Consider the following 25,582-nt stretch of genomic DNA (forward strand, 5'->3'; position numbering starts at 1 on the left):
ATGGCAGTGGCGAGCTGGACGTGTGTATTTCTAGACCAGCGTGGGCACATTTGTTGACTCTCGGGCCACAAAGGGTTCTTAAATTTGACAGAAGGGCCAGACCAGGAGTAAATCTGTGCCATGTTTTAGTAATTCCACCTCTTTAGAGGAAGAAATAACATGGAATGTGGACGAAAACATGCTTTAATTTGGATTTAAAATAAATATATATTTTTAAAACAGAACATTTTGGAGTTTTGATATAAAAACTGTGGGCTTTGTTCTCATTTTAGAGCCAATTGCACAGATTAGTTGATGTCCATCAGAAAACAAACAAACAGAGAAATGTTGCATTCATGTAGTGTTGGAATGGTTGGAAAAATGACTCAAATACACAAGAACAAATCTTCCAACAACACATGAATGCAGAGTACTTTTCTGCACCTTGACAAAGGTAATTTTATTTATAGTGCACCATCTATGAGGAGACACCAGAAAATAAAACATTAAAAAGGTCATCAATAGAATTTATTCCAGTTTGGAGGGCCAGATTAATAAGCTTGATGGGCTGCATGTGGCCTCCAGGGCGTGGTTAGCCCACCCCTGTTCTAGACATTATTTTAGTGTCACTTTTTCCACTTTTATTGTATGCAAAGACAGGAAGTGATGGTGTGAACCTTAGCAAACATGGAGTTGAGCTGCTTTCCCGAGCCGTAGTATCCTCCCTGGGACAAAAACTGCTTGACCTGCTCCCTCACTTGGTCCTCGTCCAGATGCCAGCAGTTGTCGTCGTTGATGCTGGCGCCTGCAGTTGGGTCAGGAGCACCTGAGATACACAGAGTAAACAATGAATACATTTGTCAAGTACCACTAGGAGAACTACAAAAACACACAGATTCCACTAAAGGACGTTTCAAAGTCAAGGCCCGGGGGCCGGATCAGGCCCTCCAGGTCCGGGCCTCCAGATCATTTTATTTTATTGTTATTAATTTTATCTTGCGTTTATTTCTAGCTTGTATAACTTTGACAAAATTGAGTTTTACGGAGAGTAAAATATTAATATTAAGATGATTTATTCTGGAATAATATTCCTATTTTTTCTTTTTTTAAGTTTTAAAAATGTAGTTTTAGTGGGTTTAAATGTTTATCCTGTTTGGCCCGCGACCTAAGGTGCGTTTTGGATTTTGGCCCTCTGTGCGTTGAGTTTGACACCCCTCCACTAAAGTATTCGATAGTTCAATCTGCACAAACAAAAACGTCTATTTCTTGAGGTCAGTTCAGACATTAACTGTAATCCCTCACTCCCAGTAGACGGTTGGGAATCTCAACTCTATTTAAGCGTGCACTCTGCTGCAGCTCTCACACCTCCTTGTTTCACATTTGCCTTCCAGTGAGCCATCCTGACATTGAAGAAAGTTAATCCTAGATGGAGGAAATACAACTATTTTTCTGTGTTTTGGTTCTATCATCCTGCTGGGAAACATGGATGTTCTCTGAAGGGAAAAAATCGCTTTCATGTAGCAGGAAACCAGCTGAGAAAAGCCCAGAGACATATTTCCAACCAGAAAGGAGAGCACCGCAGCAAACGTGGAAAAAATTCCAGCCATCAAAGGCGTTCTTGCTCCTGAGTGGACTGAACTTCAACCCCCATGATCCCCCTTGTCAAAGACAGACAGGAAGCGCAGCACTGGGTTTCCTGGACACAAGTGCTGAAGAGTGGAATGTCGACATGTGGCGAGGAGGAGGAAACAGACAAAGACTTGTGTTTGGTGAAAGTGTCTTTCTTGTTTGTCATTTCCCTGCTGCAGTTCCCCTCTTTTTCATCTTCTTCCTGTTTCCCTGAGTGCCATTTTTTCCCCCTATCTCTCTTTCAATATCCTCCTATGTATCTGTTTCATCAATCGACCCCCTAGTTTGCTCCTTCAACCAGACTCTGCGGAGTAAATCTGAGAAACCAAAAAAAGGAAGCAGAAGCTGCTGCTTTTCTTGAATAATCCTAGACTCAATGGGGTGACAGCCCGTGAACTGGCATGCCGCATGTTTTAATTCCAATGGTTTTCAAGTCAGGCGTGGTGCTATGAAGATATCCCTGCAGAGGATAACACCTCCCCAGACTGAAAAATAAAAATAACTTCTTTGCAGTTCTGCATCATGCTGTTATAGTATTAAAAATGTATTACAGAGGTATGAGAAAAACCTGCTTTCGAGAATGATTGGAGCCTGAAGTGGCATCTTACCATGAACCTGGTTGATCTCAGAGTTGGAGGAGAGGATTTCATCCGCCAGCTTCTGAGCAGTGGGAAGCACCTCGGTGTGGTGGGCCGTGATGAGATACTGGACCAGCTTCTGCAGCTGATCCCTGTTCATCTGGAACAACGTCTCTGATATGGGCAGTCGGAGCTTCACCTGCATCCAACGTACATCGCATGGTAAGTTTTTTTTTCCCCCTTTTGTCTTTTACACCCTTGATGGATTTGTGCATATCTGTAGGGTGTTACCTGTTCGGGTTTGCGGATCCGATAAAGCGAGAGCGCCACCACGTGTGCACAGTAGAAAATATCTTTGTTCCCGCAGCCACAGGTTACAGACGTGATCTTGCATCGATCAAAGCTAATGGCTACTTTATGGGTGACCTCGGGCTCTGACGAGGTGGCCGGCTCCGTCACTGTGCCGCTGAGATGGAACCCTGCACAAAGACCAGAGAGGACAGAGGTGAGATTTACAGCGGACACTACATCCGTTGTCAATTCAGCGCTGTGCAAACCTTTAGCATGTTTTAAAACATTCATTTTAGGTTCTTGCGTGTGAACCATTGAGAGGATAAGAAGCACTCAAGAAGAAGAAAGAAAGCAAGGTAATAAGAGCCTTTTACAAACAGACCGAGTAAACCTCAGGAACAAAAACCACGCACATCAACCAACGGGGCAAAGTGGCATCTGATACGCCCAGCTTTTGCTTGTCTTTTTGCTTCAGTGAATTTGAGTTTGTGTGTGCAGTTAATATAAAAAAAAAAAGGGGGGGGGGGCAAACAAACACTTTTTTCCAGCAACTGACTGAAGTTTAAACTGTGCTGAGTAGTCATTACTGGTCTCTATTGGGCTGATGTGGGAAATAACCAAGATATTTGTGAAACAGTCCCACTCAAGCAAGATGGATTTGAAAAAAGTCAATACATTTTCTACCATTATATGGTTGATATTAAATAATAAAACAGCTATAGCCTTTGCATACGTAACTTAAAAGATTAGTTACAGTTTACACAAAAATTGTAGAAAGCCTATTACAACAAGATTTGCTTTAGGGATATGCCAATATCAATTCATCAAGCTGATAACTGACACTTCCCTTGTAACTGCGCCCGATAGCCGATATTTGCCGATACTGATATTTAAAGTGTCTACAATAACACAAAGTTTAGCTTTTCTTTATGCTTCCTTATTAGAAATGTATAACTTGTGCTTGACCTTTTTAACATACAACTAAGGATCTCATGGGAATAAGTATCTATGTAGTAAATATATCTGAAACTTTTCTGATAAGTCATCGTCTATTAGTCATAGCTGTAAACCATAAGCGTCTCATTGCCAGAGATCTATTAGCAACAACATGAATCTCTACCAAAATAAAAATACACCTGATAACAATCAAAACAGTCACTGACTGTTACTGTAATGCAAAACTTCCTAATGCCAGGGATCTATTCAGAACAAGTATACATTTCAAAAATTTCAAAACAGTCAGAACTATATCGGTAGATTTTTCTATATCGGATTGATAGCGATATACTCAAATCATGCAAATATCAGCCGATACCGATACAGGCACAGATATATCACCCATCCTTAGTTTGCTTGATAAAAATCAGAAATGTTCACAAAGTTGAAATAAATTTAATTGACTGCTGACACCAAATAACGCTGAAATTCTACACAGTGCTCCTTCACTATATCCCTAATCATCTTTGACCACTGTCAATCAATCTCCTCCACACCATGTCCCATGTACAAAATCCGTTCTGTTTGCCAAATCGACATACATCAGTCCTCAATTGTGAGCAGATTTGTTTATAATTTTGTGCGTTTCTATGGGGGTTTGAACTTTGAGAGTTTAAACAATAGAGAAAAGTCTGAGAAAAGTGTGTAGTGAGGGGTCTTACAGCCTTAAAACATTTATAATCCCACTTTGTGTATTTCAACCATCATGGAGTATTTTTCTTTTTTAGAACGTAACCGCTGCAATAAAGAAGGCAACACTGTACAATCAACTGTGGAGTACCTCAGGGCCCCAAGGTACTCCACTTTTTTTTGTAAACCAATTCATACACTTTTATCTCAATGATCAAAACAACAGTGTTTAATCCAACGTACTTACATTTTGAAGGCTATATTGGTAACAGCCAACGGTCACTAAGATTAGGTAAAGGTAGAAGAAATCCCCCCAGTGGAGTAAAAGAAAGGTAAATGAGGAAACAGAACTGGGGATAAGATACAAAAAGAAACGTGAGCATTGTGTAAAGGAGAACTGAAAAAGAGAGAACAAGGCCGGGATGTTATGTCGTCTCACTGTGACAGGTCAATTTTTTATGAGGCAAGTTGTGTGAGCACACATTGGTTAACCCTTGTGCTATCCAAGGCATGTTAAAAGACGGGTCATCTGGACCCCACAAGACAGCGAAACAGTTGACACACATCCAAAATTAGCGAAAAGATTTGTACAAAATCTTGCTCCGACAGTGTCCAACCATTACAAACTTTTCTTCACTGCACTCAAAGAAGTCGCAAACTAAGATTTCCATAACAAAAAAATAACCCAAAAGAAATCAACAGTTTTAATAACTTTCCCATGACTCAGTTGAAACCTTGATTTTTGAGTTACAGTTTTGTTTTGATTTGATATATGTTTTAGAAACCAACGTAAACCTAAAAAATTCAGGAAACTCCTTTCTTTCAATTTGCTCATAAGTAAGTAACAATGCCAAAAAACCCATCAGTTGGCATATACTAAACCTAGTGGGTTAAAACAATAAATAAATCCTTCTAAAATCTAACACAACACGTGTTTGACACTTTCAGTGTAAGCAAACATATACAGAAGGAATGCAAAGATTAACTTTTCCATGATTCGGTTCAGTGGTGCAACGTGGTTCAGTGAAAAAAAAAAAAAAAAAGTGGCATCTTCAGTCCTAAGAAGCCAAGTTGAACCAAGAGAACTGACCAGCACGTCTTCATATCAACTGATAAAGTGGCATCTTTAACTTTCTGAGAGTGATACTTGGACTAATAGAGCTTTAACTGGCCGTTATAACATACTCTAACAAGTGTTAACCAAGACGATCTGTCCACTGAGTCAGAAACCCATCTGACTATGACAGGAGGGATAAGAGACACGCGGCGAGAACAGGCTGCAGAGAAAAGCTGATCCAGCTGCCTGTGATATTCAGAAAGGATCCTCCGATTTATTAGACTCCATCCCTCCCACCGAGTCCTCCTGCTCAGTCACTCTCTATTTTCCAGCACAGTAATAATGTAAATGTCAGAGATGAGTTTTCATTTCTCTCCCACTTCTTCATGTTAGATATACCTGTAGAGCCAATTTGTACCAATCACATCTTAGCGTGAAAAAGGGAAAAAAAGAAGAATTCTAATATGCTCTTTGAGAGCCTGGAGTCATCTCAGCAGAAAACTGGAGATCATCTGAAAGCTGTCTTTCCTTGTGCCTGTCAAAAGTAATGCACAGTGTGTCTTTAGTCTTGCCTGTACTAAAATCTAACATATCAAAGGGTGGTAGGAGTTTTGATGACAGATAATGTTAGGCACTACAGGTTTCCGAAAGCTGTGAGTGCTGTTCTTCCTTTGCTTTAGACCCATGAAACATTTTTTCTTTCCATTAGCCTAAAACCTGTTGTTGCTCAGGCCACTGGGAAGAGTGACTTACAGCTTTTTACACAGTGGACGGTCTGTCTAGCGTCCTACTTCTTTTTCTTTCTAGTTTCTTACATATTCACACTGATAAATAACAAAAGCATATATTTAAAGTCTAATTAGTTGTTAAATAAGAGTGTGTGAGGGTTAATATTCGTCGATATTCTTTTGATCCAACCAGATTTGATGTTCATCGAAGACTGTTAATCGAATCATCCTTTACCATTATAAAATTCTTTCAACATGAGGAAAAAAAACCAAAAAAAAATCAATATTTTATAAATGAAAATATGTTAATATATGAAATATTGGAAAATACCATTTGGATTAAGGGGAGGTGTGTTGTCCACTGCGATGACACTTGGTCATTTTTAGGTTATAGCAAAATAAACATGTGATGGCAACAAAAAGTGATCATTACAGTAAGTGGAAACACTTTTGCATTTTGCAAGGACGTGTAACCAGCTCAGTGGTCTTGTAGTAGAGTGTACAACCTGAGACTGGTAGGTCGCAAGTTCAAATCCAGGCCGAGTCATACCAAAGACGCTGAAATAGGGCCCAATGCCTCCCTGCTTGACGTCCTGCATTAAGGGGTTGGATTGGGGGGTTAAACCACCAAATGTACACATGTCTGCAGCTCACCGCTCCCCCAGATGATTGGTCAAACGTGGGGATCAAGTTTCTTATCCCTGGAGGCGTGACAACTAATAGGACTTTAACTTAACTTTTAATCAACAGTGTGGTAATATGTTGTAACTCTTATGCTATCCTAGGCATGTTTACTTTAAAAGTGGGGTCATCTGGACCCCACATGGCAACGCGCTGAACTTTTTTTTTTTTTCATTTTCACTGGTGTCTGTGGCAGACATGAAATCCTGTCCATCTTTGTCATGTGAGGGATCACACATCAATATAAGGGTGAGGTCATCTGGACCCCATAAGATAGCACAAGGGTTAATAATGTTCTGCAAATTGATTTGCCATTATATTTAAGTATAAGTAATCTGGAAAACTTCACCTGCACTGTTCAGTACCAGGTATTCATCTCTGAGTCACACTGGTTACGTTTTTGGCCAAAAATGTCCAGCATCGGTTTTAGGTCAGTGAATCGGATAGCTAAAAATGAATAAATATCGCCAAAAAATTGTATGAGCAACCACCAATTATAATAGGAATTGAATTGTTAAAATTAATCACTACACCCCCAATAATAAATGAATGTTTGAGACTGCTTTTCAATTTTTTGATTTGTTAAATGAAATCAGCAGGGAATAAAATAAAAAAGCAAAGGAGTAAAACTTGGAAAAACAACAAGAATGTTTTTGCTTCTAATCAAATGAAAAGAGCTTAACCTAATCCATTCATCTTGTTTTCTCTGGTTTTCAGCTAAATTGTAAATTCTATTGAAAAAAAAAAAAAATTCATAAAAATAAAATGGGTTCTACCAAATACATTGCCGTCATCTGCATAAAAAATTTTTATTTGGTAAAAGAAGTGCACTTTTTTTGCTGCCCTGGTTGTTGTGTGTTCATGGATTTGCGTGCATGAAGGCTGTGGTAGACATTGTGTCTTGGGCAGATGGAGGATGCAATGACACTTGATAATAAAAAGACGCTTCATCAGACGGCCTGTAAGAACACACAAACACACTCAAAAACACGCAAATGCAGCGAACAAAACAACCTTTTCAGAGCCCGCCTGCTTTTGTTCTTAATGCCACTGCAGAAGAATAAACAGTGCAAACTCATCTGTGATGTTCATAGCAGATATTACTAATCTTTCTGCCACACACACACAAACTCGAGCTTTGGTTCAGTAAAACAGATGAATTTCAAACAAAGATGAATTGCCGCGAACTGGGAGGGTTGCCAAGCTCAATGAATGATCTGGCCCAATCCTTGGGGAAAGTCACATGACCCAGTGCTGTGGCTGTGTGCACATTGTGTGTTTAGTCTGGTCTGATGCAGGCAGCCCTGAAAAACCACCACAAACACACAGCCTGCTGATAATACCTTTTTTACCATTAAAAGGGGCTATTGTATTGGTGGTCATTAACACTTTTCCATTTATTTACAGCAGTAAAAAACAAATACACACTGATGAATTTAGCGAAGCAGGAAGTGCAGTTCACCGTGGTGGCTCGTCCAATAATACAATCAAGAATGTGTCCTATATATGGATTCTTTTTATTTTAATTAGCATGCGGATTAACACTTTTGCAGTGCAAGCAGGTGATCAGTGTGAAGCTCGTACATGCTGGAGATACAACAGTTGTAGATCTCTCTATTGTAATTAAAGTTCCTCCCCTGGCTGTCATGCACATAAACACACACTTCACACTCCCTCCCTCTCTGTTGTTTGCCATCTGTCACTCGGGCAGCAATCCCGCCCACATAGAAGCCCGTCGGCCAATCAGAGGGCTCAGAGTCCTCCACACTCCTAGGCCATTAATGCCTAATCAGCTGGGGAGAAGGAACTGGGCGGAGAGCCAACGTGTGCACGCACACTCACACACAAACAAACCGGAGCTTTATTCAACTGAACGCAGGCAGACAGGGAAACTCCGCCCACTCCTCCCACTAGACCCTAAAGTTATGGAGGAGGCCATCGTTGATTCCATTCATCTTCTTTGCCCACAGCGCTGCAGCGACTCTACAAACACTTCACTAAAAGCTGCTCCTTTTTAGACGCCCACAGAGATTAACTGTGCTCCTTGTCAAGTAAAGCAATGCATTCGGGTGAATATTTTGAGGGGAAAAAAAGACACATCAAAGCTACTATCCTCTATTCACATTCTTTGTTTTGTTGACAGCTTGGGTGTACATGCTAATGTGATGTAAGTGTTCCCAAAGGTGTTTGGAAATACAAGGTCTACATTGGATCATTTCTACCACTGATTGAAAATTCTACAGTATTGCTTCCCTTTTCATCAAGTTCAGGCAACAAACAGTCAGACGCTTGACCTATTTTACCCCAAGCATCATTAGAGCACATGGTCAAGACCTTAACTTTAGAGGTCACTCCATAATCAAAGCGTCTTAAAGCAACAAAGACAACAGAAGGGATAATGCATGATGTGGTGTTCATTATCAGAAATTAATGGACAACTCGGAGGCTTCCCATCGGGTCTTCTGCAAAGAGCATCATTTCACTTACACTATGATCACTTACAAAACAAATACATATTAAATCAAATATTAATGCTTTAATTCTTGATTTTGTTTTGGTGTTCAAATCATTTTTCACAAGAAACGGACTATTTGAAACATGGTGCAATGAGCTGTCAGGGTATTAGCTGCTGAGTCTCAACTGACCTCGCTCTGCTGCAACTGGTGAGAAATGACCAGCGGAGTAAAGTGGTATATTTGCTAAATGCTATATCTAGTGACACAAAGGATCATTTCAGAGGTAAAAGTCTCATTTCCACCGCGCGGTCCGGTACAGTTCTGTTAATTCTGGCGAGCATTTCCACTCAGTTAAGCCTCGCTTCCACTGAACGATTTGTTTTCAAGGCACATGAATGCCGTAGACTGCTAGAACACCATTCCGTTATTGTAGTATGACGACTAGTCAACAACAATCTGTTGTTGTTTGTAGGCATTTTCAATATAGACTCGAGAAAAAAAAATAAAATAAAAAAGAGTACACAGGAAACTCCAAAAACCCCAATGCTAACAAACGTTGGAAACATTAAGTAAGCGCTTTATTGGGACTTTCTAATATCATCATCACAAACTCATGGATTTTTGTGGACAATAATACAAGGACAATGGACACCCAGCTTTGCCACCAAACAACTTGTCACTTCAGGCCAACTGTCTCCTGTGATCTGGAGATTTTAACACAGTTTCTTCATTGAGTCTGTGATGACACATTGGCACTTCTTCTTTTATCAAAACTGTGTTTCAGCAGTAATACTCCCGGCAGTGAAAAAAAAAAAAATCCTACTGCCATCCCTTTTCTCTTCACTAATCTCACTTCCTTGTTTCCAAAAGTAGCTGAGGATTCATCCTTCTCTGGCAGCAAACCCATCACTCGCAGCCTGTGGCCCTTCCCATCTCCCATCTGCTCTGACAGCTCCAAGGTTAGCGCAGCCCCCTCGCTGCCACCCCACAGCTCACCCACACATACAGACGCCCACTTGGCCCTGCATTCAATCTTTCAACCATCCATCCCTGTAGCAGACATACATATGCAAGCTCACACACATTTGCAGTCGCAGCAGTGCATCTTCTCCTCCCATTTGCCTATCCATCCATTCCGTCATCATTTGTCCTCCGCCGTTTGATAATGCGACAACATTTGATTGATTCATTTGTGATTTCCAATCAGCCCCGCGTGCACTCAAAAAAGAAAAACAGAAAACCCTTTCTAGCCATGAGACTCATTTGTCATGATTACACTGAATTGATTCCCTGATTTGCTCCATTCTTTGCAAACGGGAAGGAGAGACGGGGGAGATGGCACAGAGAGGAGAAGAAAGAGGTGGGAGAGAGAAAGGTTTAATCAAGTCCCTTTTTAGCTGATGTGTCTGTGAAAACAACCGAAAGTGGGGAGGGGAGAAAAAAAAATTGCCAGTCGGACAGAGCTGACGCAGGTGAAAAATCAGCTGACGCGTCTGCAGCGAGTCCCTGGCCCGACCGAGCAAAGGGCAGCGCAACAAAAATAGAAAATTGAGCAAGTGATTCAACGAAAGAGAAGTACTTCTGGAAAATATTGATGCCATGAAAGAACACTCAAAAGAAATAGAAAACAGACAAAAGGGAAGTCATAATCATTTGTGCACAAAGAACAGTGCTTTCAATCTGTATTTCTTTTATATATATATATATATATATATATATATAAAGATGCTTTAGTCTATCACAGATGCTTTTTGGTTGTTCAGCATTCATATACTTTATATGTTAAACCTAAAGGGAAGCTCAAGTGCCTCAATTTAACATTAGCATTGTCTTTGAGAGTGGCACACCACAATAATCAAGGTTCTGTGAGTATAAAAAGCTCTGAATTCTGCTTTCAGGCTTCCAGCAAAACACTGGACCAGAAGAGCTGCAAAAATCAGACGGCTTGCACAGAAAGACAACGCTGGAAACACAAAAACGGGAGCTCTGTTAAAAGACGAGCCGATTTAAAAAGGCCTTGGTGCACAGAAGCTGTCCTTCTTCCGAGTGTGCATGAACCCTGTTCATTTGGAGCTAAATTAGAGATAAGAAGGCCATGCTTTTGTTACATGCCTTTCTTGCTGCACTTTCACCGTACTTGTGTTATTGTGCTGCAGCCTTGTATGGTCACACTTAACAAAAGAGATAAGCAAAAGCAATTTACCATGCTGAAAACACTCCAGAGCAAATCTCATGTCACTTCCCCTGCAAGTGAAAAACCAACATTCAATGAAAAACTTTGGACTTCCAGACCGGCTTTTATTCTGAGCACACAAAAACAGGCAAGTAATGTGAAGGTTGAGAAGAAAGCATTTTCTGTTGTCTTTGGTGGAAATTTCTCTGCTTTTCAAGACATTAAAAGTCCAAAAAAAAGGTAAATATGTCCAAACAAGTCTTAAATTGTTTAAAAGTCCATGGGATGTTAAATAAAATATAAATTTGAATGAATTCAACTAAATTTCTTTTCAAAACTAAAACAATTTCCAAGCTATAGGGCACCCTTTTTTCAAAAAATTGACAGTGTGCCTTATGCTGCGTTCACACTGAACACAATTCATGCGTGAAATTTGCGTCAGCTGCCCCTCTTTCTGATTCGCTGCCTGTCCAAAAATGTGTTACTGAATTTGACAGCACATGTGGGAGGAGCTACAAGCTAATGTTTTTAGCCTAATCGCTAAATAGAGCGGGGTCTGTGTTTATCTCGTTTACATAGTATGGAAGACCCGGATAATGTTGAAAGATCAGGTTTATTTATTGTGAAGGGTTTTACAAAAACTTTGAAATCATGTCTCCATGTCTGGCTTTATGTGATCATTCAGAGACTATCCCAGTACAGGAGATTTCACCTCCACCCGAGAGCCTAGTCTGCACGACAGCAGCTTCTGCTGTGTTTCTATATCTTTGTGACCCAGTTTGAATGCTTGCTGCCGTCTCAAATTAACCAGAGAGGGGACAAATAAATAAATAAATAAAATTAAGGTACCTTTTTTAAAATTTTCTCAATGAAAATAAGAAAAAAAAATATCACCGAGTTTAGGAGGCCCAAGTCAGCAGTCTTCCCATCCAGCAGTGGTTCTCTCCGCCTGCATTGTGAGCTCCGCTGGCTAGTAACCCGTCCAGGGTGTATCCTGCCTTAGCCCAACCTCACAGCCCCAGCGGGTTAAGAAATTGGATGGAAGTTCAGCACAAAAACGCTTGCATTGGATTAGTATTCCACTCGCGGATCAAGTCGACTGAAAACATCATGTGGCCAAAGCTGTGTCCCTGATTGGTAGGTGCGACATGGCAACCTGCCAAAATTCTGATATTTTAACTCTGGCCATGCCAGTGAAATCGTGCTACCACCGCGCCTGCCGCTCAAATTGCCCCGCAGGACCTCATACCGAGTCTCTACGATTGACTTAACATTGAAACTGGCTCCTTCTGCTGTGTGAAATGCGACACTGTCAAAATGTCAGTATTTTTTTATTGTTTATCAGTTGCAAAAAGATTGGGTGTAATTGAGAATACACCAACATGTAGCAACTTGTGATTGTGTTTTTTACTTGTTACTAACAAGGTTGGTAGTTAGCGTAGTAACATTTGTTTTAGCGGTTTCAGTCTGTTTTTTACATGTTGAAAACAAGGTTGGTAGTTACAGCTATTGTTAATATGCTAACACTTCTAATGTGGCTAACGTGTAGCGAGATGGACTTCTCTTTAAGTCTTTTGTATCGCTTAATAGTTCAGTGCACCTTATATATGACGCAAGTTTAAAAAATAGACCATTTCTTGATGGTGTGCTTTAAAATTCAACAGTGCAGAAAATACACTGTTTTCTTTTTTGCTACAAAATAAAATCACAAAAGTGATGAAAATGCACATATCTTCCTTTTTTTGTTATAATAAAGGGTATTTAATGCTTAATAAAAATAAGAGTAATGCATAGCTTTGACATTTACAGGAGGGTATGACAGTAATAAAGATATACCACAAGATAACCTCAAACCAGCAGCAAATGTAAGAGAAAAAAAAGCTGCTGAACTCAATGAACTCAAGAGCACTGAACCATAATTATATTCAGAGGCACAGACACCAAACAGATGGCTCCAAATATTTATGAAAAGGGAAAGAAATATTTCTCTGGAATCATTTGGAGAAGAGCAAATGTGTAAACAGACGAGGAAAGCAGGTGATTGCATTCCTGTCATGAGCAAAAACTTCTACCAGTCAGATCGGAGCACTGCAACCGAGTCAGTGAGGAGGAAGTACATCACTGACTATTCTTCCCTCCTAATATTTATCCATAAACAAGCTTAACGTTTCTATCTAGCAGGGTTTAAACTGCCACAGAGGATAATCAACAGTGATAGGTCACTGTGGTGTAGTCATTTTTAACGACACATTAAGAAAAAAACGGTATAATATTCATCTATTATCTATGATAATTCAGAGAGTGTCTGTCTAAGATCATCTGTGAGCTCCTTCATAAGCACTAAAGGATGATCTGTGTTCATCTGTGTTTGCCTCGGAGCATAAACGCAGTTATGCACACACTTGGAATCCTTTTTTGGGGTTTTGTATGCCAAGCCAGTTGTCCACATCTCCGCCTTTGTTGCTCTTTTGTCTCCTCCTTCTCTGTCTCTCTCGCACTTTGCCCTTTTCCTAAACCAGCCGAGCCCTCAGCCATGGTCCTTGTTTAATATGGGGGCATGCAATGCAAAGACGCAACCATCTGCCATATGCATACAGCCGCCGTCTTAGGAGGAACAACAAGGGCTGGCATCACAATGCCTCTTTAATTGATGTCTGTGTGCATGCAAGCATGTGTGTATTTGTTCTTCAAGCGCGGTCTGCAGGGCAAGATAAGTATGCATTTAAGAGGCTTATATTTCATTTCAGGAACCGAAGGAGACAAAATGGCTCCAATGCTTGGTTGGTTGGCGAACACAACGCCAGGCATGGTGTGGTAGAAACAAAACAAAAAAGGGAAATAAAATGCTTACTGGGATGCCGTTTGAGGACACACAAAGGCAAAAAGCCCGGCACTTGTATCTTATGCACAAACACCATTGAGCACAAAGCACAACATTTGAAAAACAAATCCTGCCATATTAATCCGTGCTTTGTTTGGTGGACTTCTGAAAACCAGTGCGATGAAAGTCACAAAATCAGAGTGAAAAATGAACAGGACTGACTTATGTGCTACGTTCATAAACATGCAGATTCTTGAACTTGCATTTAATCCAAAGGGTTCCCACTGGATGAGAAAGAAGAGGCTTCTAATCTTTTTTTTTACTGGTCACTGGTATATTTCTGCCATCTCCAGTTGGAAGAGGTTTGGTGTGAAATGTCGAAGAGGTGTGAATCTCGCAAATCTTGCTCCAGGCTTTTTCTTTCACAGCTCTATTTCGATACAAGAAAGACTTTGTGTAGAAACCACAATTATTAATTTTTCCTCCATGATCAATTTTCAAATGGTTGGCACTTGCGTGAATTTAAAGGAACACCACCAGTACGTCACTACCAAGTCCTTGATTGGTCAAAGTTCAACCTGGAGTCATCTTCAACACGCTTTCAATGGCTACGTTTTTTTCCCGTAGAGCCCGAAAATAATAGTAGAAACTTCCATGGTTGAACATGTCAGTTTTGTATGTGGATGCCCGAAACATGCGTTAACATACAGGTTTTATTGGAAGCGGTCGCTTGAACTAGCGTTGCTGAGGGCAGTAAACATAGCTTCAGGGGGCGTAGATAATAGGGATGGGCCGATATCATTTTTCCAGCTGATACGATAACCCAAATTTCCCCAGCAACTGTGGCCAATAGCCATTATTTACCAAAACCGATACTAAAGTGTCCATATTAACACAAAGTTTAGATATCATTTTTGTTTCTTTATTAGAAATGCACAACTTTTCTTTTACTGTACAATCAAATTGTACTTGACCTTTTTAACATACAGAGATGGATCTCTTAGGAACAAGTATACCTTTAAAAATATATCTGAAAATATTCTGACAAGTCCTTGTCTACTTCTAATCATAGCTTCTCATTGCCAGAGATCTATTAGGAACAACGTGTGCAACTACCAAAACTAAAATGTACCTGAAAGCAGTAAGAACAATTACTGACTATAACATAAGCTTCCCAGTGAAAGGGATCTCTTAGAAACAAGTACACATTAAATAAACAAAAAAAAGTCAATCTGCAGTCAAAACAATATTAGTGGATTTATTCGTACTGGAACAATACCGATAAACTCAAATTGTGCAAATATCGGCAAATACAGATACTGGTATAGATATATTGCCAATCACTATTTGATAACAATCTAAATACTTAAAAATGACAAAAGCTGAAAACCCTTTGTAGAAATATGCATCTCAGCAAAGGAAAAATACAAGCATTGAGACTTTATTACAACTTCAGACATGAATAGGTATTGGTTGAATGTAGTATGTCACAAGCATGAAGGATTATGATACAAGCTTAGGGTCTGATAAAGAAAAGTGTAAAATATGTGTTAGAAGAATAGCTTTATTTTTGGAGATTTTTTCTCGTTTACAGTCAGAAAATTGTAAAAGCTAAGATTTTCTGATGGAAAAATCACTTAGAATCTCACCAAGTTCAATAAAATGCAAGCAAGTGTTGCTGGTTTACTGCTTAATCTGGCTGCCCACTTCCCACAGTAACAGCTTGTCGTGCTGAGGTTCATATCGAACAAAAGCCATTTCAGTCATGGACTCAATTCATTCTCCGCCGGCGCCGTGGGTCTCTGCAAATCGGAAAATAAGCACCAAACAGCTTCTTTTTTTGGTGATATTTTGATGTTTTTGTTTGCAAGACTACTTCTTTAGCTTTTCTTGGAAAGGCCACATTTGTGCCTATTGCTGACTTCAGGAGAATTCAAGCCTCTTGATTAGTTTCCTCCCAGTGCAGATCGCCACACCTCTTGGACAATCATGCATGAAACATAAAGAACGAAATTTAATGACGACAGCTTGCAAGCCAATATACAATCTGACGACTCGCACATGGCCCATCTCTCCAAGTCTCACACATGCGCACACAAAGGCTGGGAAAGTCTCATTTATCCATTAGCGGAGAAGCAATCACAGATTTGCACTGACACAAACACGCCAGCGCGTATGCGCACACACTCACACAGAGGTAAGGGACTTCTGGTTGACTTCATAAAGCTCTCATCAAGCCAAGCCACCATATGGGGATGAGGCCCAAAACAGAGGGGAATTGGATTGTATGTGTGCATGTGTGCGTATTACGGAGGGCATCCCCCCCATTCCCCAATGCAAAAACTAACACAAAGGAAGCATGCATCTCCAAATCAGCTTGTTCTTGCATGCATTATGACGCGGCTGCTGTGGCTGCCCCATTAACAGGACCCCTGCAACAAACACTCCCTGAAGGTGTGTTGAGCTGAAGCAGCTGAGGCGAAGCATTGAGCACAGACAATTAAGTCCAACCCCATTCTTTTTTCTTTTTTGTCCACCTCACAACATGTTTTACTCCTCTTCTCCTGTTAAATGATGATGCAGCATAGCAGTCTACAAATCTTGCACCCCTTTCGCACGAGCTCCTTGTACAAAACCCTCCTTGCTGACGTAGACGGAGTCACATACACTTGAATCTTAATCTGGGCGTGACCTGCTTTTTCTTGGCTTCCCTCCCCTTTCAGCTGCCCCCATAGTGTCAGCCTTTCAAAGCTAAAAACACCTCTTCACCCCAAGCAGCGCCTTCCCAGCCACCCCCTCTGCGGCCCAGGCTCCGGGCCTGAAAGCTGGGGCCTTGCCTGCCATTGTTAGCCCACAATGGGTGAGAGGCGGCTGGCAGAGGGGCAGCAGTCAGGAAGCCTTGTGGAGAAGGCCAGTGTTACAGAATCACTGCATCGACAGTCAACAAAAAAATACAAATTTATAGAATGAAAATGAATTTTTAAAAAAGATTTGAAGCTACACAGAACTACATTTGACTAGAATCCCTTGAACTCCACAGAACTGTCCAAAAGATGGAAGCTCTGTTCACAAAGTCAGCACACCATTATGCTGGACACAGGCTGTCTGCTCCATTGAATGTAAAGCTGCAGGATCAGGCTTAACAAAGCAAGCTTTATTCCCCGGCAGAGCTTCATTTTATAAAATTCAAATAGAAGCATCTGCCACTGCAATCAGGGCTGCATCACAGAGGTTTACAGTAAATCCAGGTTCTGACTCACACAGCCACTTTATTGAAGAGATACCCTCTTCTTCATCACGAGGACACAGACGATGTTTTAGCAGCAGGGGCCCAAAAGCTGGAACAGCAGATAAAAGTATCTGAACCTGTCGTGAATTTGTCTTCTGTAAAATTTAAAGACACTTCAGTTCTTTGTTTGCGTCTGTTTTCATCAAGTCGAGGATCGGACATGTAATTTAATTTTTGACTAAAACAACCAGTATACTTATAGTATACTTACCAGTATACTTTATATATATTAGTAGACTCATACGGATCTTAAATTGTGCAGAACTACACATACTTAACACTGACTTAAAAACAATACACACCGAAATACATCTCCACATGTAAGTCCTTCCAAATGAAGCATGTTATGTAAAGAAACAAAGTCAGGATGGACCAAAAAAAGACAGAAAAAGACCAGTATTTTCATGCTGGAGTCCCTTGGACCCAAAAGTGCAGTTTTTTTTTGGTTGCTGTAATTGATCTATATTCTGTTTTTTAGGCACAGGTTGGCGTGCTTACAGAGATGCACCACAGCACTGTTCCCTGGTCTCCAGAAAGATGAAGTTTTACTGTGAGTGGAAAATGTGATGATGTCATGTTATGATATGAAGTGCGTTAGACCTGAAACTAATTTATGTACTTCAAACATACTACAAACAACTGTATAACTATCGTATACTTACCACAATTCTTCTGAAAATAACTGTTCATTATTCAAGTTTCCATCCAGAACAAACTTTGGGCTATGAAATATTCAACTCTAACACTGACAATGTTCCTGGCGACATCTAGATAACACACGCTCTATACCGTAACTCCTCAACCATTCACGCAATTACTGGAAATCAGTATGTTGAGGAAATGCACCAAAAAACAATAATCTACCTTTCTAGTGGGGCTGCACGATATGAGGAAACCCTGGGACCTGGGATATTAGTAATCAGTATCGCTATCCCAATATAAATTGCAATAAATGAACAAAAAACATAATTTATATTCTACTACAACAGTTTTATTTAAATAAAAGTCCACATAACTTAAAGCATTCTTCAAATGACCCACGTCAACATAGGAGGCGGGCATCCAACATAAAATGCTCCATCGGATTGGTCGAATAAAATGAAGGAGTGTATTTAATTTGTTAATGACTTCAAGCTGCTGTGGGATTGTTTTAGAACATTTAGTGTAACCATTTGTTGAGGTTTTTGCCACCTTTTACGATACACGCATCGCACAGGCTGATATTGCGGTGATGGTAAATTTTCGATTGATTGTGCAGATTTATTTTACTGGTAGTACTGGTCAAAACTAATGTGGACAACAATTAAGAACAAAGTTGGTAGTGTGCACAAGGACTTTTAAAAAAAAAAAAAAGAACATAATGGTTTCTCTGTTAATGCATGTGTGTAACCATTTAGGATAATTATCGCGGTTTATTCTGTCTTTTGCAATGTGCATATTGCACTAGCCGATATCGCAATGCCGATAATTTTTTTTATTTATTGTGCCAGCCTAATGTGCTGTGAGTACTCTCTGTTTACTACTCAGGCTCATCTTTAGCTGTTGTGAAAGTCGATGATGATCGTAGTATGACTGAACAAAAGCACAAATTGGGGAAAGGAATGACACGTAGGACAAAAGCTAGCACTCGGGTTTCAACAGCAGCGTATAATCTAAAACCTACTGACCTGCAGCGAGAAAACCTGCTAACAAGAGTTTGTTTAACTCAGTCATAACACGCTGAATGAAGATGTGACGCACGCCGTAACTCTTGCAGGCTTTACATCATCGTGTTGTCAAACCACACACCATGTTTGAATGGAAAACAAGCACATGCACACACACAAGCAATAATTGAATAATGTCAGCTGTCGCACACGGCAGTGCATGGACACACACATGCGGACGCACAATGGTCGGGATCCAAATAATGTCAGCTGTCATGTACATGACCCACACAACTGTGTGTGGGGGTGTGTGTGTGTGTGTGCATCAACGCACACAAAGACGAGTCCTGGGAGCAATCAACTGATAATGTCAACTGTCACACACCATGCGTGCACATGCTTACACACACGTCCACACGCACAGAGGCAGAACAAAGACGGAGAGGCTGGTAAACAATGCTCCACAATGCTCTCTGGCAGAGACTTGAGATTACAAAAGAAAAAGGTTTCCAATCGCAAGACATTCATTCACTCTCTGGCTCTCACACAGAAACACGGCAGGGGTGAGAGTGAGAGAGAGAGACCTTTACCACATGCACAAGGCATCACACAAAAGCCATTCTCCTACTAACTATTCAGTCATTCAATTGCTCATTTTCTTTACATTGGGTCTTTGGTGCACAACAAAATAAAACATTCCCCTGAATGCATTTCTGTTCCTGTCCTTTCCACGCTTCGTTATGAGAATATTTTAAAATATACGAGTAATATAATCAAAATGCATGGCAGTGAGGACATTGAAGGCTGCATTCGTTGACCCAGCTCAGAGTGGCACCACGCACACACACATACAATCGTGTACGCAAACTCACAAAGCACTGAGCTTCACAATAGCTTGGTTCACACAGTTCAGGGCCGGCCTAAAATTGAACTAACTGGCCTTCAACGGCCTTTGTGTGGACAATGAGGATCCAGTAACAACAACCCGAGGCAACTTGTGTCAGTTTCTGTGCTCGGTGTGTGTAGATGTGGGCGAGCATTTACACTGCTGTGGCACACCGGTCAAATCAGGGGTCCACGTTTCCTTAAGCAAAATGTTTAATTAAACAGCCTTAATTATAATCCTCCACCCTCTAATCTGACCTCCAAAAACAGTGTTGAGAAAAATGAGGCACGAGTGTTTGTTAGTCATTCTCAACTTGCTGGTATGTTCCCTCTGGCGCTGGAAACTGCTATTGTGAAACCCCTTAAAGACAAGCAACCTGGACTTGCATTCTTTTACACCTCAGTGATTCTTTTAGAAAGAGCGTTGACAGAAACCAAAGCCCAGCAGGATTTAACCTGTGGTTTGCTAGGCGTGAAAGTACAAATGACATTTGTGCTTCTTAAAGCATTTGGTTTAAATGTATATCTTTAGAAAATGACAATAAAATGATTGTTTTTAGACATTTAAAGTCTTACTCCAGTCATTTTTTTATCTTTTGTAAAAGCTTTCCTAGTGGTCTTTTAATTATGATAATGGGATTTTTAGCAAAAACTAAAGAACTTGTGTCATTTTCTAGGACATAGTTTCTGCAGGGTGGCACTAGTCCAATAAAAAGTAACCTTTGAGTTGAGGGGGAAATTGTTGGTGCAGAGTAAACCTGCCCCTATGTCCTATCATCAACCTGTTTACACACTTTCTGGCTAGCTTAGAACCCCTCACAACCCCAACAAAACATAACCGGGCAACAAAAATGGTGAACAATATTGGAGCTATCCATCCGTAAAGTTTGAGGCAAATACCAAAAAGCCTAAAGCCTCGTTTCCACTCATTGGTCCAGTCCGGTACGGTAAGGCTTGTACGGTATGGTCCTGTTAATTCTGGCAAGCCTCGCTTCCGCGGTGCATGCGTGGTGTAGTTCAAGTGCCGCTAGCTCATCGTGTATCACACCGTCGCCAAGGACGGCAAGGAAAGTTTTCAGTTCCACTGCAGAACAGGACTTGCTGTTGTTTAAAAGCATTTTCAATATAGATTCATGACCAAAAGAGTATAAAGGAAACCGCAAAACCCAAAGTTTACAAACATTGAAAACGTTAGCTTAAATGAGCACTATATTGGCACTTTCTGTCAATCAACAGTTGGCTACAGTGGATCTGCCACAACCGTTTCTTTCCACTCTTCAATGGACCTAAAATCGATGGGGGCCAAGAGGTATAGATCTGTACCGTTTAATGGGTCCATTTTACAATCGAAACGTTCAAAATACCAGACCGAACTACTCAGGGGAAGCGAGGCTTAAGACGTATATGAATGTAGTTGTCTAAAATTGGATGCATCACGATGGAGCGGAGACACCAATTGTGCGTCACACCTATGAGTGTTTTCCAATTGCATTCTTTTGTCTACATTAATTGAATAAGGAGATACTCTAAATTTTAAGTCTTAGTATCTTTATATATATCCTCAATCATGAGAAAAATGCTACAAGATGTTTTAAAACACCAAAACACAAATTTCATTAGATTCAGTGGATTTTCAATGAGTCTTTAAATGCATTTTTTAATCTAAATTGTGTAAATACATTTCTACATTTCATTTTACAGCCAAATTTATTTGACAGAATCATATTTAGATGCAAAAGAAAATTTCCTTTTGTGATAGTGCGAATGATAAATACACAACATGTTGAAAAAAATGGCCTTGTCATTCCATATGTGCTAGACTATTGCACATGATTTCTGTCTTGACCTTCGTACAGATCACTTTGTCTCCAATGTGCTTGGAAGAATAGAGTCTAATGAGCATTTATTCAGATCTCCTCATTCAAGGTTTCCAGTGGAGTTGCTGGATGACTTCAATCCAAACCTTTTCTTGCTGATTGGAAAGGCCAATTCAAGTAAAGCAGTCAAAAAAAAAAGAATACAAATGAACCTTTGGGATCAAGTCTGGGGACCCACACAGCAACACAAAGGTCATTGACTGGTTTTGTCAGTGATGGCTCCATTGAAAAAATGGAGAAAAAATCATATTCCTAAAAAGAAAATGGAGAAAAGTTTAAAGCTAGATGATACATTTGTCATTTGGTATTGGATACATGAAAACGATAGAAGCAGTGGCTTAAGACACCAATTTTAAAATGATATGAAAGTAAACTAAACTTTTGTTGGTTAACCAAAACTAAATTAAGACATGGAAAATGAGCCCTACTGCATTTAAAAATGGTATGTGGCAACATGCTGTTGTGGTTGACCAACATCTGACCATGACAGCTGGTTAAGCTTTTTTAAAAACACCCCAGTCTGGATTCTGCATGACTCTTCCAATCTTAAATTAACCACTTCCCTTTTTTTGCAAACACAAGCACCATTTGACTTCCATTCCTTTCTGTAATCATTTCCCCTCATGCAATCACCTGTCTCCTCTCTACGGTGGGCTTCCCATCCCTGTTGGTCTCTCTTACATACAAGTTTCACAGCATCCCACACACAAGGAGAGCCTGATTAATAAGTGCGCCTCTCCCTTGTTTCCAGAAAGTGTTACGACAGGGAAGGCCATCTGAAAGGCACTTCAAACCCAAATTATGTAAATTTTAAAACAGCTTTGGACACAGGAGGCAGCAGGAGATGGGAGGAGGCTGTGAGGTCGTGTTCAACTCATGAATATTGATGAATGGACACTTCAAACAAATCCTCTTTAAGGACTGCCACATGGGGAGAACCAGCCAATCAACTTCTTTTTGAGAAACAGTTCTACTACCAATGCCAGATCAGGTTGGATTGTTTTCTCGTGAGTTTTTGAAATACAAACTGGCAGAACAATTAATTGGAGTCATAAGAACAAGGTATGGCCAGATTTGGTAGCCAAACCTTTGAGGAACAAAGAATATTAGCGGACATCTTTCAGCAGAGAAGGCTTTTGATAACTCAAAAAAAAAACTATATGCAGGATATTCTGACCAAGAAAAAGAAACTTTAGAAAGGCCAACTGATAAAATAAAACGTAAATAATCAATACAAGAAATGCGCAAATGATTTGTACTTCACAAAAAAGATAACATTTTATTGCACATTTTTGGTACTGCTGTTCTAGACATTTGAGTGCTTGCATTTGTTTTGACTTTTTATCCAAGTCAAACTCCAGTCTCGTTGACCATGGTAAAACTATTGAGTGATTGGGCACAAATTGTAAAGTGTGAGGCAGCAATTTTCGATGCAAAAATGATTTATGCACTGGTATTACACAGTTAAAATAATAGATCGCTTAAAAATGTTGAAGGAAGAGGGAACAATCCATGAGAACTTGTGCTATACCACTTTAAAGAACCAAAGGACATTCATACGGCTAATATAGTTCATAAAGAAGTTTCACAAAAATATTGTCTTTTACATAAATGTCTATCTTGCACTATTGACCCTTTTTTGCTACGGTGGATTCCCACAATGCTTTAGCATGTGGCATAGAGGATATAGCTAAAATATTTACAGTGAGGTTTCTTGAGAATTAGAAATGTCCTGGCTAGATGTATGGTCTGTCTTACAGTCATAGATGAATACATTAACTGGCTAGTTTAAATATTTTGTGAGTATAAACTAGCTTTTGCCATCGTCAAACAGTAGCAGAGTTTGATCCAGCATCCCCATGACCCTGAGGTGGATTCAGTGGGTTCTGAGGATGGAAGGATGGATAGATGGATGGATGGCTAAACTTGCATTTCAATAAAATAATTTCTGAGCACATTCATGAAATGCTTAGTAGCAACAATTTAGGGTCGTAATATATATATATATATATATAATTTATTTATTTTTTTTACAAAAAAGTAAATTTTGAGTTTTCTCAATTTTTTCACATTGTTAATTTAAAATACACAAACTTTCTGCTTTTACTCCTTTTAATGCAATTGAAACATTTTCACAAAGAGAGAAGAACCTGGAATCTGCTACAAGGTATGAGTCAGCAGAGTTGAGACAAGGTACATGATAACTGTCAGAGATGAAAATCCAAGATAAAAAGCTAGTTTGAGAAACAACATAGCCACATTTTATTTTTTCTCTCAACTCAGATGCACTCCATGGAAGAAGAAATCACTCTAAATAAGTTTTGTAGTCATTTAATAATTGGTATAAAAAACCCCAAAATGTATTCTCTTATTTTATTTTACATTGGCAAACATTGTTTTTTTCAGTCTGTCAGATTTAGTAAAGCTCAAGGCTAATTTTGTTATCAGACTACAATATGTGCCTAAAAACTGCTTTTGGACTACGAGAATTTGGAACTGCTATTTTGGTCTTCATCCAAATTCAAATAAGCTTTCACAGCCAAAAGCAGAAGCAGAGTGTAATAGGAATTAGACTTTAGTCTGAAAGAAACCCAAACAGTTCAAAAACATCAAAATACAAGCTAATTCTGGCAGAAGTTCATATTTAACAAAGTTGAAAACATTTTTATAAAATACTTTTCTGGGTCTGATTCTGTTATGTTGTCTTAACACTGTGTAATAATAGAAGGACTGGTATATCGGAAAGATTAGAATAGTTGTGAAGTACTTCAGCTTTTAGGTCATTTTTACCCCTTTTCAATTGATTTGCTGTCTAAAAAGTTGCTTGGGTTCTGATTTAAAACATTTTAGAAACTCAAAACAACCCTGTGACAGACAATTCTGTTCAAACCCATAAACAAAGAGTCAACTCTAAAGATAAATTGACTGAAAGTCCAGCTTAAAAAGAATCTCATTAAAAATAGTAAACTCCTTTAGAATCATCACAAATACAGTAGATTAGTTATTTAATCCTGTTTTGTAGTTTTGTTGAGGATAATAAAGAAAAGCCTAAAATTTTGTGTCAAGATAAATTAAATATTGTGAAAATATTTAATCTTAGAAACTAACAATTACCTCAAAACACCAGCAAAAGTTTTCTGGCCTCTAAAGGGTATCTTAGTCTGGGTCAGTAGGCTTCACAATCATACAGAAGACTGCCAACTTAACATATCACCGACACCCTTCACAAGGAAGGCAAAACCACACATCATGGCTAAAGAAGCTGATTTTTCACAGTGTGCTGTATCCAGGCATATTAACAGCTAACCAAGTAGAAGACAAAAAAGTGTGGCAGGAAGGGATGCAAAAGGGATAACCGAAGCCTTGAAGAGATTGTTAAGTCAAATCTGTTTAAGATTTTAGATGAGAATAACAAAAGGTGCACTGTATCAAGAGTCACAATATATAGTTGACTAGTAGACATTGGCAACAAATAATGCATTCCTCCAGGCCAGCCACTCTTGAACCACCAAGACTAACTACCTTAGCTTCTCCTGGTATTTTCATTTTTTGAGATGTACCAGTACATCCATCAGCATTTAATTTGTAATTCTGTCTATTTGGACACTTGGCTCTTCTTTTTTTGTGACATCAAGGTTGTTTCTACAAAAGACATCCCCACACACAAAAACAATAAGGACGGAGAGGAGTAAAAGCCTTTTCAACAACAATGTGATCCAGAGCAAGAACAAAACAACAGCAACAGCCAACTGGCTTGGCACCACTTGGCAAAGGACTTTTCATTAGGGCTGCCACAAACGATTATTTTAATAGTCGACTAATCACCGATTATTTTTTCCGATTAGTCGACTAATCGGGTCATGCAC

General features: G+C 39.6%; 1 protein-coding gene across 1 annotated transcript in view; it reads right to left on the minus strand.

The window, feature by feature from the left end:
- Nucleotides 1–25,582, minus strand: part of zswim5 (zinc finger, SWIM-type containing 5) — a gene marked incomplete in the record, with an annotated part of 71,709 nt that overhangs the window by 19,727 nt on the left and 26,400 nt on the right. The window contains 3 exon segments of the mRNA XM_024273737.2: nt 657–805; nt 2,217–2,385; nt 2,478–2,665. Coding sequence (XP_024129505.1) covers nt 657–805; nt 2,217–2,385; nt 2,478–2,665 — 506 coding nt within the window.

This window comes from Oryzias melastigma, linkage group LG17, assembly GCF_002922805.2.
Source record: "Oryzias melastigma strain HK-1 linkage group LG17, ASM292280v2, whole genome shotgun sequence".
NCBI classification, from domain to species: Eukaryota; Metazoa; Chordata; class Actinopteri; order Beloniformes; family Adrianichthyidae; genus Oryzias; species Oryzias melastigma.